The 15,169-nt window shown below is 37.5% G+C and overlaps 1 protein-coding gene across 1 annotated transcript; it reads left to right on the forward strand.

The window, feature by feature from the left end:
• Positions 1-174: 174 nt before the first annotated feature.
• On the forward strand, positions 175-14,819 carry LOC149553448 (eukaryotic translation initiation factor-like protein). Its single transcript, XM_089788897.1, has 6 exons — positions 175-461; positions 654-2,256; positions 2,338-2,564; positions 13,325-13,361; positions 13,492-13,559; positions 13,740-14,819. Exons 1-6 carry the CDS (start codon positions 361-363, stop codon positions 14,362-14,364), a joined length of 2,661 nt encoding a protein of 886 aa, XP_089645023.1. The 5' UTR covers positions 175-360; the 3' UTR covers positions 14,365-14,819.
• Positions 14,820-15,169: the final 350 nt, after the last annotated feature.

Here is a 15,169-nt window from a genome sequence, read left to right on the forward strand (position 1 = left end):
AAAAAAACAAAAAGGAACTAGAAATAATTGGAATTTGGACTATTGAAAGAAGAAAAAGCAAAATCAACAACTTCGGCTTCACCACTACGTAGGCATATCTAACGGGTCAATCATTCGTGGACCACGCATGCATCTGAGCGCTCTACTAATAGTAGAAATTTTAAGTAAAACGGCACGAGAAGAAAATCCTACAAGTTCAAATACCCACTCCCTAAAAACTCAAGCTTTGAACTTCAGCAGGTCTGTTGCTTTTTTCGCACCCGTTCGTTACGAGGGCAGGATATCTGTCCTACGGTGGTAATTATTTCTTCTGGATAAATCCTCTCCTTCATTACAGGCCAACAAAGAAGGGAAGTGAAAATGTCCAAAAAGAAGGCTTTTAGCGGATCCACAATGACCCTCAAGGATTTCCATGGCGGCTCCATTCCATCCGATCTTCCTCTCCCTTCCGCACCTGGAACGTAAGTTAATTTCCCCCCCCCACTTTTTCACCGTAATTTCTTTTTTTTGCGTTCACTTTATTTTTGTCTTCTGTAAGAATTAATTTGAGGGATTGAGGTTATTGGGACCTAGAAAAATTCGAAGTTTTTGGATTGCTCTTGATTGTTTGTGTTAGGGTTTCAAGGGTATTTAGGGTTTGATTTTGATTGCAGGGTGGTGAAGGTTCCTGAGAGGGAGAGGCCGAACGCTGGATCGAGCTGGGGAGGTCCTGTTAATAGAGGATTTTCTACCGGAGTTAGGCAGGGGTTTGGGAGTAATCCGCAGCGAGGGTTTGAGGAAAAGGTGTCCTATCTTCCGAACCCCGCAAATATTGGTCGTAATTTCGATGAAGATGAGCGCAAGCCATTGGACAGCTTTCCTCGTCGTGGCGGTGGGGAAGAAGAGTATCAAGAGGAGCGCCGATACAGGTCGGCGGATCGGGTTGTGCCTGCACGGTCGGAGGTTAAATCTGAATCTGCCGGATTAGGGACTGCTCGGCAGCAACTGCAGCATTCCGCATCATCGCAGCATGATTTTGGATTGGTTGGCAATCAGGATCGGGGATTTAACCAAGTCGTATTTGCTAATCAAGTTCTTGCTCCTCTTCCCAAACAGTCAGCTAGTGGACGGTCTGCTCAGCAATTTGGACCTGCAGCTGTCCCTGCTTCTGCTCCTGCTTCTGCCACAGTGCCAAATGCTTGGGGAATTCGCCGAGAAGCGGATTCTTCTGGTATAAATGAGAACATGCCTTCATCTTTGAGGTGTGCAGAGTCTGTTGCATCGAGGTTTGCTCAAGCGAGTGCTGTGGACAAGGTTTCATCTGGCAGATGGCAAACAAGGTTGCCTTTAGGTCTTGAGCAGCAGTCTGATAGGTTTGGCCCGACGCAGCATTTGGATACTTTGTGCGATAGCTGGAAGGCAGGATTGGATTCTGGGAGTTTAGGCAATGGTGGTGCTGAGCCTGATTTCATAGGCAGATGGTCCAGAACCCAAGCTAGCACAGAGCAGATTGGCTACGATGAAAGGGATAGGTATGATGTTGATGATTTCGGAAGGAATAGCATTGTGGATAATAAAAAAGGATTGTCTGTAGAGGTAGGGAAAACAGATTCCCCACGAGATCTTTTGATTGAACCAGCACGAAATAGTGCGGTTGACAGGCTACCGGTATATGCAGAAACTGCTAGAGCAAATTTTGGAGAGTCGGCACAGACAAGGTTTGTTTCAAATGTGGAAAGTAGTGGTAATGCAGATGCTGGCTATAATAGAACTGAAGTTCGTGCAGACATTAGTAGGAGTGAGATGGTTGCCCTTGGCAACACAGCCCCAAGGCAACTTTCTCCTGTTATGGATCCTGCTGAAAGTAAGAATGTTAGCAGTCAACTTAAAGAGAGAGTTGTGCGAAGTGAAAATAGTATTGAGGTTTCTGAGCCTTATTATAATACAAGAAGTGCTCAGAATATAGGCAATTCTAGGGATTCTTTAACATCTGAGGGTTCAAAGAGCACCTTCTATTCAGACTATAGAGTTAGTGGAAATGTTGTTCAGAGTTTGGACAATGAGGCTAGTAGAAATAGGTTTGGAACAGAAGACGTACGTTTGTCTAGTCCGCATGGTGGCTACAGGCCACGTTCAAGTGAGGGCAGTGTTTCCTCTGCAATTGGGTCTTCAGGTCATTTGCGATCTGATTCTTCCGTGCGTCCCAGATTAAATCTACTCCCACGTACAAAACCATTGGAATTTACTTCTGAGACTGTAGCAGCAGAGCACTTAGAGGTAGTGAGAAAATATTGAATTTGTAAGTAATGCGGGTTTAGTTGGTATTTGTTCTAACAATTGTTATGCTAACCCTGACAGAATTCTGTTAGCGGGTTGATGAGTAAGTCATATGAGCATCGCTTCTCTTCAAGCCCAATATCTGTTGAAGGTACAAATGAAGTAGGAAATGCCATTTACTCAGTTGGGAAAACCTCGGGGACATCTGAAATTGAGGAGGAGAACAGGCGTAATGGGCGGCCAAAGTTAAATTTGAAGCCTCGCACACTTCCTGTTGAGCAGCTCGATGCAAATCTAGAGAAGGAAAGGTTAGTCTTGCACAAATTCTAATATACAAGCTTCTATTTAGCAAAAAAATTATAGATCATTTGTCTGGCACCAGAGATAGATGGCCGTTGTGTGCCTAATTACACCTCATAGCATTAGGAAAATTTAATTTTAATTGCAAATGAAAACTAAATTATTTTAAAAATCCATGTTTTTTTAATCTCGTTTGCAAAAGCTAGATCATTTTTAAAATCCATTGTTTTTTTTCTTGTTTACATTTGTTGTATCTTGCGATTCTAGTTATACTTGCTTTTGTTTGAATAGTTTGTTTCCATTTCTCTGATCCCATTCTTTCAATCTATCATTTCAATCACAATGCTTGTTTTTCATTTATTATTTATTTAGGTTTCCTAACCATCATCATCCTTAACAATATTGTACAGCCTTCTTTTGCTTGAATATTGTTTCATGAAACTAAATTTGTCTCATTATACTTTATAGTGTTTTTTTGTGACAATTTTTTTTTCCCTTAACTTTACAAGTCGATCCCATCTTTTCCTTTGTACTTTTTTTATTTGTGCCTTATATAAATTGTCTATCTGTATACTTCCTTATTGTCAAATACACAGCTGGAATACATGAGATAAACCCTCATTCACAATAAAACACTACATCAAACTTGTAGAGGTCCAATTAACTAATATTTATTGAAATCAGATGGGAGCATAGAGTGAAATGCCAAAGCTGATTTAATTCCAAATTTCTGTTGTTGACTCATTACAATTGCTGACCTGGTGAAATGGCAGCCTAGGAAACAAAGGTCAAACTGCCAAGTATCATGACATCCATTCAGATAGACACCTGCTGGCAGTATAGCTGTCTGGAAAACAACAGTTATTATGCCATAGCATAGCTGCAAAGGCTGGTGCAAGGCCTAAATCAGCATCAAAATTAATGTTAATAAACCTGCTGAATGCCAGTGCCATGATTCAATTACATGGAGATGCTGAGTGCCCTTCAATAATGGCCTATGTCTGTACAGGCTCCAGCTGTTCCCTCAAATTGTGCTGAATTTGCCTTAAACAGCCAAGGAACCAAAGTATGGGAAAAGTGGAAAGATGCAATATTGAACTCTCACCCAATGATCTCAATTCACTGGCTTGCAAATCTGGTGACTACAATGGTACAACCTCCATAATTGGGCAAAGGTCTTTAATTTTGTGTTCTGAATTCACTATAAAAAAATGTAAAGAGTGAGGTAAGGTTCTGACCCAACCCTTATAATTCCCTGATGGGTTTTCATCCTTGCTGGCTTGGAATGCTACACCCAAAATGTCAACTGGAACATATAAACGTTGCAAGCTAGGGTTACCATTGCACCAAAAGTTCAACCTGTCAGTGCCTGATACAACCACTAAACTTATAGATGACACAGGTGGCTGTTAAGCCATCTCACAAACCCTGCGAGGGACGCTGGCCCACTGCCAACAATCCCCCTCCTAGTGTCACTCGCTGTGGCCTGTGTAGATTTGAACTTGTGATCAAGCTTTGATACCACTTGTTACAAGCTAGGGGTGCTGTTGCACCAATAGATCGATCTGTTAATGCCCGATACAACCACTAGACTTATAGAAGACCCAAGAGATGGTTAAGCCATGGCACGACCCCTTTGAGGGATGCTGGCCCACTGCCAACAATTAAATCAGGTGATTAAAATGAACACTCAAACCCATAGTTCTACCTCCTTTGTTTAGGACTCATCGGTCCTCTTCTTGGGCATCAAAAATATCAATGGGTGATACATACTGATTATAAAGTTCAATGGCAGTGCCATTTTCGCAAGTCATCAACATTTAGGGTGGCGAGTCAAATTCTGTCACATATCTTCTGCACACTTGACTAACCAATGGCAAAAATCTCCTGTTACTTTCAGTCATACTTGATAGTTGAGAGCAGTGTGGGCTGTTGGGTTAAATAAAATAAATGGTTGTCACTTCTTCATTGAAAAAGAAAACCTTTGATCCCGTCAACTGTACTGTCTGACACAGACTTACTTTACTGCACTGATGGTCTAAAGTGACATCAACATCCTCTACAAATAGACTCAATGCTGGGTGTTTTGGGTATTGTTGATGCGTGTACCTTTTCTATATTGGTAGATGAGCTATGAACTTGCCAAGTTAGTCTGCTACAGTGAACATAACTGGTTCCTGGTCATCAATCGGATTGTATCAATTCAGTGATACTTAACCATGCATATTACATCAGATGAAATATAGCATAAAGGGCATTGATAAAGTGCAGAGTGTTAGCCTCAACACAAATATAATAATTGGCGAGTCATTAAAATAGGCTAAAGAGTATGCTAAATAACAAACATTTATTTTGAATACCATTAGATACAATGAACAGATAATTAGTGGAAGATTGACTTAAGGACAGCATAGAACAACATGTAGATTATCTGATATTGGGTGTCAGCAGGCATATAATTATCAATTTAAACTCATAACAAACTACTAATCATGTATGATTTCAAAATAGAGATATGAATATATGCAATCGTAACATCTCATACAGGCATTTATGTGATAGTGCAATCACTAGTTATAATTTTTAATCATTATAGACACCATATATAAATTATTTAACAGGTAAATCAAGGTTAGCCATCAAAATAGTCTCAGTCACTCGAAGCAAGCCAGCTCACAAGAATCCATAATGACAAAAAGCATGGAATGCCACTAAACAAGCATGTCTAAGAATGATATAATAAGTCCATAATTATCTAATCTTAGACAGAGGACTATCATCCAGGAGATCAAAACAGAATCACAGTATAAACAAGGGCACAGAGGGTGTGGCAAGGGTCAAAGAACAAGTACGCCTTGCAGATTAAAATTTATCAAATTTATTGAGGTAAGAATTTTAGTTGAATCATTTTCATTACTTGTCCTCTACTTCTAGTCTTGCCGATAGTTCACAGTCTATTGAATGCTCCATTGCGCTTGATACACTCTTTTAGATCTGTCGTAGCTTCAGTTGTGGGAATGTCTGAACCATGTTTCCATACTTATTGGATTTGCTTTTGAATGGAAAACTCTCAGAATACAACCATTGCTCTTAAGCATAGTCAATCATTTTGAGATTGGGTGATGCAGGAAGAGGCTTTTAGAGATCAATGTCAACATAGATCAGCATATTGGTCTATTACTGATGATATTGCCTTTTACCATGATCTTTAAATAGTTTCCCAGGCATTTTTCATCTGAAAACCTTGTGGTGGCAGAAAGTTTAACAATGCAAGTTTTTTGCAATTTGAACCAAATATGGGATCCCGTTAAGAGTCCTATAAAGTCATTGGGGATCACATCCTTTATATTTAAAGGAACGAAGAAATTACACATTTCTTATTAACAACTGATACAAGCAGATTAGAAAGCCTAGAAGTTCTTATTGTAAAATGTACGAGATGACAATATTCCCCTGTTTACCCATACAATATAGCAACTACTATAATACACAAAATGGTGCCAAGTTGTTTATTATGAAACAGAAAACCAATGCAGAGTACCATGTTCCCGCTTTATCATCAGAGCTCATTGTTTAAATTTTTTTGATCCTCTGAGGTCTTCTGCTTTCTGCATTTTGTATGCTTCTCTCTGAAAAAAAGGTAGTACAAATTAATGGCAGCTGCTGCCCACTCAACAGGTCATTGAGGATAATCAGTGATCTGTTGAGAGGAGGCAGTCCTGAACCGAAAATAGCCACCAGAATTATGCTATCTAGACCCTTGAGAAACTTTTTTTAATCAGTATTGCCCATATTTTGATCATTTCTTTTTCTTCTCCAAGGTTGAGTAATACAACCACTAACATTGATGAGATATCAAAATTCACACGTTATCAATGGTCTGATATCATGAACACTTCTAAAATCCACTGTTTTACATAAAGTAGCAATCCAAACCCTAGTTTTAAAGGACATTTTCAAACATTCTCAATGATGCTGTCAAGGAATGGTATGGATGTTGGCTACTAGTCAATCTCACAGCCGTGTGTGTGAATGTGATTAGTGTTATAACAAGGGTTTGGAACCTACTTAATGAAGTTGTTCCTAATGCTTTGAAAAGATCCATGGTAGCTGTAAATGATTTCACTTGTCCTGTGGCATCAGCTTCAAGCCTATTTTGTAGATTTTGCTTGACTTAGCACAAGGTTTGTGGCAATTATCACATGTAATGATAAAACCAACATCATCTGCATATGCGAAGAACACCCCTTAATGGTTTTCCATCATAACTTGGTAGTCACAGGATGATCAGTTGAGTACTCATAGCCTTAGTTGATTGGGCTTTTGGAGGTATCTATTGGTGTTCCGTTCTGTTTTTGAGTTTCGGTAATGTCTCCACGCTACTATTGATTAAACAATCTGGATGCATTTCAATTGTCTGACTTGCAAAAATGTGAACCTGTCCATTTATTTCTCTATAGAATTAAATGGTAGAAACTCTGCAATGAATAAATGAGGGGCTCCTCACACTGGAATATTGTTAATCTTTTAATTTAGTGATTTTCTGTTTGTGATAGCATTGGATAGAACCATTGTGTCTCCCTTGATCTGGAATTTCTGGATGCCATATACGTTGCAGATTTGCAATCAGTGGATGAAGGCTTGGGCTTTGACCTTCTTGCCTCAATCAGTTTTCACCTTTCATCTTTTATTCGACAGCCTGGTCCCAAAATTCCAGAATTTCTGATTGAAGCTCCATCAATTTTCACCTTTGTTCAACCTCGAAGTTGGGGGGGGGGGGGATCCAGTTTAATCCATCTCTGGCTTAGAGAATTAACTTTCCCACCACATTAGGGGAGGGGAATACAGATCAAATAAAACTAAAAATATAAATAAAAAGATCAAAATTTAAATGATTCAAAAAAGAAGAAGAAATGAACATGATTTTTTAAATAAAAAGGTTCTTATTTCTCTCTCTAACTATAGCTGCCACGGCCTCTACCTTTGGTGAACTACTGAGATTCTGCAGGAGTATCTTTAACACTGCTATGCTGTAGCAACAACTCAGCCAAATATAAACAAAAAATGCTCCTGATGGAGCACCCCAATGCTTAAATCTCTATTTATATTTGATTGCTGGAACGAAATACTGGACAGTAACTACCAAAAGTAGTATTACCAGAATTGCATATTGTTTATGGCAGGGATGGACAATCTATGGAGTTTCACCACTCTTTGCAGAAAGCTTTGTAACACTGATCTACATTTCAGTTATCATTTTATGTTCTAACTTTACTTGATGATCACAGTTGTAGCAGCCTGAAGTTTGTCTTGGAGTTTTTGGCATGCAATCTATGAAACGATAGGTCTAACGGTCAATTAGGTAGACCCCTAGTGTTTATAGTGGACCTCAACATGGCTAAGAGACCTCAATATGAACTTTTGCATGGTAAGATATATCTCTAGTAGGTTAGACAGATCTGAGCTGTCTTGAGAAGACAATGTGTTAAAACAATTTAAAATTGATCTCTCTGTGTCTCGGTAAACCTAACTAATGTTGGAAGATAATGATTCTGTTGTAGAGCAATTATTTGAGAAGTAACATAATATAATCGTTGTTTAGCATGGTTTTTAACTCAGCAGGATTTATATTCAAAGATGTGTAATCATTAAATCTTTTCTGAAGAATAACTCTGTTCGTATGTAGTGGATGAGAAATCATGTATCTTATGATAGTTGCTGTAGATGCTCCCTTATCTGTATTTGATAGGATCCCATCCACAACCTTTTGGAGTTATCTTTGAGATCTAACATGGCTACCACAAGGTTGCTGTGAGAAAGATAAATTTTTAAATGATCCAAAATATATTACAGAAATACAAATTGGCCATGAATGGCAAATGCTTTAGTTATGAGTGCATTGTGATTGGAGACTACAGTGGGCATTCCACTTTTAACACCTGAATTTCTATGCAAGTGTAGTAACAAAATGGCAAATAGCATAGTTGGAAAACTCAACAAAGCCAAAAACTTGCCAAGGCCTGAAAAAAAAGTTGGGAAAAAACTCGTCAGTTTTCGGTAAAATCTTGGGAACATAAAATATTGCTTGAATTTAATTAGAAATGCATATTTTTGCAAAATTCAACGAGAAGATGCATCCAATGAGTCAATAAATGAGAACACAAAAGAAACAAGCTTAGTCTAGATATATTTAACTTTTTAAGCACAAAGTGAATATAAAATCACATTTTCATGAGGCATGCTGATGGCTGGAAGCAAAATGGTAAATAATTTATTTAAAGCTTAAATACATCATTACAATTATGTCTTTCCTATTCCCAGCGCTTGTAAAAACTAAGGGAGAGGTAGAACTAGAGGGTCTAGACCTAGAGGTTTGCACTAGTCCTGACTGTGCCTACTCACTTGGTATGTTTGACTTAGTTTGTGGCTCGTCCTCCATATTGGATGTAGCTCTAGCTCTAGCTTCTCTTGGCATTATCAATGACTAATCATTCAACTCAATGTCATCTAGTGTGAAACAAAATCCACCACCTATTACAAAGTAATTGGAAAATATTTGCTTCTTGTTAACGGAGACCAAGAGGTCTATATATACAAAAGAATGGAATGATGTTTCCTTAAAAAATGATCGTAAAGAATAGAAACTATCTATTCTAGCTAAGAGAAAATTAACAGTTATCTACAACTGACTAAAGAATAGAAAATTTCTATTCTAGAAATAAAAAACTAAATATTAAAAACATTCTAATATTTATAGAAGATTACAATAGATAACCATTAGATACTAAATTAAGATAATAGAAACTATTTGTTATTGTAATACCCTTCTCCCTTAATGGTTAATCTATCCAGAGTACAAAGTTGTCAAAAAGCATAAAAGGTAGATTCTGTTTGCTCAAGGTGCTCCGCACTGTTCGTTGTGGGCTGCGAATTAGATTGCTTTAATAGAGCAGCTAAGTGCTTTTGACATTCAACCTTCATGTGCTCATACTTGAATGTTTTTCTTCCGAGAGCCTTAGGAATCTGGATCCGAGGATGTCTGCTGAGAAGACTCTTGAAACTGGCCTTTATCCTTTTGAAAGGATTTGCCAGCAAAGGCTTGCTCTGTGGAGGTGGAGTTGGAACAGCTACCAAACTGTTGTTTCCATTGATCTTGCTGAAGCAGAAGTGAGAGATCGGTGAACTTCAGATCAACACCAAAAGAGGTGATGTTGAGAGTCTCGATAAAATGCTCGTAGGACTTTGGTAAACTCTAGAGAGTGATAACCATGATGTTCTCTTCCTCCATCTTGCAACTGATGGCAAGCAATTGATCACAGATTTCATGAATCATATTTGAGTGAGTCTGGAGCGAGGTTTGCTCATCCATGATAATAGTAAACAAAGTGTTCTTCAAGAAGAAGGTTCTGCTTTTGTCAAAAGTCTCATGAAGACCTTTGAGATGTGCCCATATCTTGGTGATAGCTGTCTTGTTAGAGGGAATCTAAGAGAGTTTATCATCAACTATGGATAATTTGAGAAGCATCACCGCCTCTTGATTATTCAGATCCCGTGAATCTTGATTAGTACTAGGGACAGTCAGATGCTGTGTAACACTCAAAACAATTTGATCGGTATTCCGATATTCAAAAATTGCTATGATCCGCTGCTTCCAAGTGCCATAATTTCAACCATTGAACTTTGAATTTCTCTCGAGCAGAATATTGGTCAACGATGCCGTTGCATGTTTTTCAATGAAAAAGTATGAAAATCTATGAAAGCATGTTCTTTGAGGCAAAAACTTGAAGACAAAAAATTTGAAGGATGACCAAGAAGAGAGCTCGAAAACCTAGAAAGAATATGTCCTCGGTTTTTGGATCCGTTGGCTCAAAAATCGAGGCACCAAAAGTCTGCAGATTTAGATCTCTCAGAACGGAAATTCTAGTCAAATTATAGAGAGTTGGAAGCAAATATGCATGTAAATAATTTCGAAAATATAAGGTAGATAATTTTAATGAAGTAATTATAATTATTTTCGAAAAAAATTAGAGCATTGACTTTGATACCATATAATGAATTAATTGGAAAATATTTGTTTGTTATTAATGGAGACAAAGAGGTCTATATATTCAAAAGAATGGAACAATGTTTCCTTAGGAAAAGATCGTAAAGAATAGAAACTTTCTATTCTAGCTAGAAGAGAACTAATAGTTATCTACAACTAACTAAAGAATAGAAACATTCTATTCTAGAATCAAAAAACTAAATATTAGAAACATTCTAATATTTATAGAAGATTACAATAGATAATCATTAGATACTAAACAGAGATAATAGAAACTATCTGTTATTAATAGCCGACCTCTCCAATCATTGATGTCATTCTCTTCAAAAACTACCTCAAATCTGTTTCAAATCCCCTTCAAATCAATAGAAATCAGTTTGTCAGTGTTTGGAAGATTATTTTCCCCTTCTCAGCAAAATACAAGTGAAGAAATGAGAAATGAAAAAGTTGGGCCGTATTTTTCTTGTAAGTGCTTTTATAAAAGTATGATCAAGTTTTTAACAAAAAAATGCTGAGTTTTTGGCAAAATCTTGGAAAATACTGCACAAGTTTTTGTTGCCAGTAAAAGTCATAAAAACTTGTCATGCCGGAAAACTTGGCCAGTTTTTTTGACATGGAGAGTACTCTGCCAGTGCATATATGAAAGAGTTCAAAGATATGGTCAAGTGCAGATAAGTTCTAGTCCAGAGTAAGATGGAGGCACTATATTGAAGATTGTGCAACTGCTATAATGGCTAGTGAAGTGGAGAAAGCTGGTAGTCTGTGAAAGTATAATGGTGTTATGATGTATGTGACAAGTAGAATTAAGTAGGGTAGTGTTGATAGGGGGAGGAATGCAGGAAAAGTGGGGTTAATAGGAGGTGAACTGGAATTGAAGTGGTACATAGAAGATAAATGGGGGGGTAATTGTTTGGGAATAAATAGTTGAATAAGAAGGTTGTGAATGAGAGGTGAGAGGAGCATTAGCATTATGAAGAGTGCTTTGATTTATTCATTCTTTGGCCTATACTTTTAAGAACTTCCATTCCATAAGCTTTAATAAGCATAATATGAACTAAGAAAAACATTCACATGATCTAAACAGATTGTCTGATTATCAAATACAGCATTTGCACCATATATCATTATTCATATTGTCTGTTTTAGCAAAGATGAGGCTGATGATCAATTTTTTCTTCCTCATTCAAGCAAGTAGATGCATTCAGATTTTCAGCAATCTAGGAACAAGAGGAAGAAAGTATAAATGAGTCAGGGGATCCATGGTATAATAGGTCTTTACATTTGGTATGTGGAAAGTTCACTTCCATTTTGGTCAACTTTTGATTCATCCTCATTCATGCAAAAAGGGAATTCCTCAAGTATACAAAATGGGAAGTCTGATATTTTTGTTAGTTTTTACTTACCAAAATTTTATGTTAGTAAATTATTTATATTATATATAGGATGCAATGGACACATTTTTCTAATTTCCTAATTTCTTTTAAAGTTGTGCACATATAATATTATCTTATTTGAAGGAAATAATAAGCAGAGATGGTAAAAATCTTTAAATGTACTTATTAAATCAAATAAGCCTCGACTCCCAAGCTGACACTAATTGTCTATTATTTGTCCTTTGTATGGAGGGCCAAGCAAAGCTTCTTCTGTAAAGCTGTGAAAATGCAAATAAGGAAATTTTCTAAATTTATCTTGTTCGTCATTCTCTCCACATTACAGTTCTGTTGGTTCCTGGGGTTTGTCCCTTTTCAAGCATGGAATCATGACCAATTGGCAGGTGCAGGAACGGCTTCAAGGATGTGAACGTACAAGCAAGGACATTATCTAAATAATTGTTATCCACAGGAACTGTTTTTGACATTTTGTAGCTTGCTGGGTTGTGTTACCCCTCAAGTATTGAATCATGATGAATTGGCTGGTGCAGGAGTGGCTTAAAGAAGGGACTAATTCTAGTTTCTATTAATCAATGAACTGCTACATTTTGGTTAAGCAAAACTCAATTAGATGCCTGATGGCGCTCTTCTAAGTAGGGATGGGTGAGTGATAGGAAACCACTTAGTATTATGCTCCTGCAAGGCTCTTACTTTTGGCACAATGAACTCTATTTTGGATTCTTAAAATAGAGTTCATTTATCATGGCACTATCGTAGTGGAGGGAAAGGGGTGAGCTATGTAAACCAATTGATTGGCATTTTTAATATTTTCAATCCAATATAGAGTCAAATTTTAATCATGGCTTTGGAGTTTTCTCCTTGCTGTTTTTCCTTGATTTGGTTACACAAATCTGTAGTGTTAACCCACTGCAGGCCAAGCCCAGTGCTCCCCGGTGGATTCAAACACAGGCCTTCATGCCTGCTGGACCATCTACTTGCTGTTTATGTTCTATGATTTTTGTTTTCTGAGATTTAAATTTTTTTAAAACTAACCATGCAATTAAAAGAAAGCTGTGATTACAATCAAGTGTTTGTTCATCAGTTGGAAGACTAAAATATAAATTTCTAAAATTTAGAGCTTTTATTGTCTCATTGTCTCAATATCTGAGAGCAAATATCCTCTTAAAATGTGTCTGATTCAGTAGTTACAATTGGATTTTATATTTAAAATTAGAGCTAATACTTGAGTTCTCTTTACTCATGGATGTGTTTCAATTTTTTTGTTTCATGCATATTTATGGATTTTAGAACCCTTTATTGCTGCTAACTGTTTTTGATTTGGACACTTTCATAGGAAATCTCTTTTTGGTGGGGCACGGCCGCGTGAATTGGTGAGCTGATTTTCTCTTCTGTTAAATAGCATAGCACAGATTCTTTTTATGGGCTCTTGAATGGGCAGTGTTCATATAGAATCTTCAGTTTATTGTGGTAATTACAATTAATATTGATCAAATTTTACAGGTCCTGAAGGAGCGCGGTGTTGATGATACGGTAATCCACAGTCTTGATACAGTTCCTGTGGATAACATGTAAGAAAATTGCCCTGTAGCATTCTATGCTTTTCTACTAAACCTGCTACCAGCACAATTTCTATTTGCTGTTCATGTGCATGTGCATCTGTAATAGGATGTTATGTTGACATTCAATAGGTATAGATGCCAAAGATAAGTCAGTTTGATGTGCTTATGGGCCTGTGTTGTTTATTGTAGTGGTAAGGGAAGTAAAATTGCCTCCAAGGCGACAAACCAATTGGATGAAAAGGTTGAACAAAATGTTGGTTCTCTAGGTGTTGGACGAAATGTTAGACTAGATGAAAATATTGTGTCTGATAGGAAAATAAATGGGCCTCCGGAGAGGCTGGATGGAAGTCGTTCTGAGCGGAGAGACCTTGATAAAAAAGATCACCAGGCAGATATGGAGAAGCAAGAGCTCCAAAGAAATATCAGGAGAAATGAGAACTGGCGCAATCCACCTAATAACTATAAACAAGAGAGAAGGCAAGATCCTGATAAACAAGATAGCTGGCGCAAGCCGGCTGATCCCCCGAGCTCAAATAATGGTCTACAGAAGAATATCTCTTTGTCTCTGGTAGATTCGTCAACTGATGTGCAGGCTAAATATGGACATGGCCGAGCTACATCTGCTGTGGAGCTTGCTCAAGCATTCTCTAGATCAGCATCTCTCATAGTCAATGGACAGAGGTCATCTCTTACAAATGCTTCTCCTAATGATTCTTCAGGAAGAAAGGCAGCACCCTTTTCTCGTCTTACAGACTCTTCTACCCCTAGAGAATTTTATTCAAGCTCTACTCAAAGACATATCAATGGATATTGATTGTGTTGCAGAAATAACAGGGAAGACTTGGTTGGGCTATTCTGTGGATCACATTGATCCTGCAAGATAGGAAGACATTGAATGACAGTCGCATTGATAAAATTGGTTTCTCTTTCATTGCAGCCGGCATAATGTCATTGCAATAACAGTGTTTATATTCTGCCAACTCAAAAGCGATGGTATAGCTGGGTTTTATGCCAAAGATGCTGATATTATTCAATCAATCTTATTTTCAAGCACCAAACAAGTGGTGCAATCATATCTTGGATGGCTCTAGGCCATATTCCAATTTATCATTCAGATTTGCATAAATTACAAAATTTTGAGATGGGGCATTGTCAAAACTACCGGCATTTATTGCCATGGTACTTGCTTCAGTTTGGTGGAGTTGATGTAGAGCTGTTGGACATATTGTTTATCAATTTTAATTATGTCACTATATTATTTTCCTGTAATACTGCCAGCATTCATACAAGTGCATTTTGGTGTACTTGGGTGGTGGGTTTGCTTTTTTTTTTTCGGTGTTCTTTGATGTGATTTATAAAATTCAGTGTTTAAAAGCACAGCAGCTTCGTAAAATTGTAGCTTTGGGAAACGCTTTTATTTTTTCCATTGGAACTGCTTCGATGATATGGCTCCATGTAAGCATAGAGAACCTGGAACGTTGATGCTAAAAATTCCTATATAATCAAACCCAGAAAATATAATGTATATCAACAAAGCTTGTCCTCTCCCATATAAGCATTAATTATGTTGCCGTCTGTGAGTGATTAAATCTGTGCCTTTATAAATGGGTAAAGCACTA

This window comes from Cupressus sempervirens, chromosome 6, assembly GCF_028749045.1.
Source record: "Cupressus sempervirens isolate cs-2001-9-10 chromosome 6, ASM2874904v1, whole genome shotgun sequence".
Classification (NCBI taxonomy): Eukaryota; Viridiplantae; Streptophyta; class Pinopsida; order Cupressales; family Cupressaceae; genus Cupressus; species Cupressus sempervirens.

What these genes read in the sequence shown, in the direction of transcription:
- LOC149553448 (XM_089788897.1), top strand. Translation starts at nt 361, where the DNA reads ATGTCCAAAAAGAAGGCTTTTAGCGGATCCACAATGACCCTCAAGGAT. An exon ending in TAGCAGCAGAGCACTTAGAG is followed by an intron (nt 2,257 to 2,337) that starts GTAGTGAGAAAA and finishes TAACCCTGACAG; the next exon opens with AATTCTGTTAGCGGGTTGAT. An exon ending in ACAGTTCCTGTGGATAACAT is followed by an intron (nt 13,560 to 13,739) that starts GTAAGAAAATTG and finishes TGTTTATTGTAG; the next exon opens with TGGTAAGGGAAGTAAAATTG.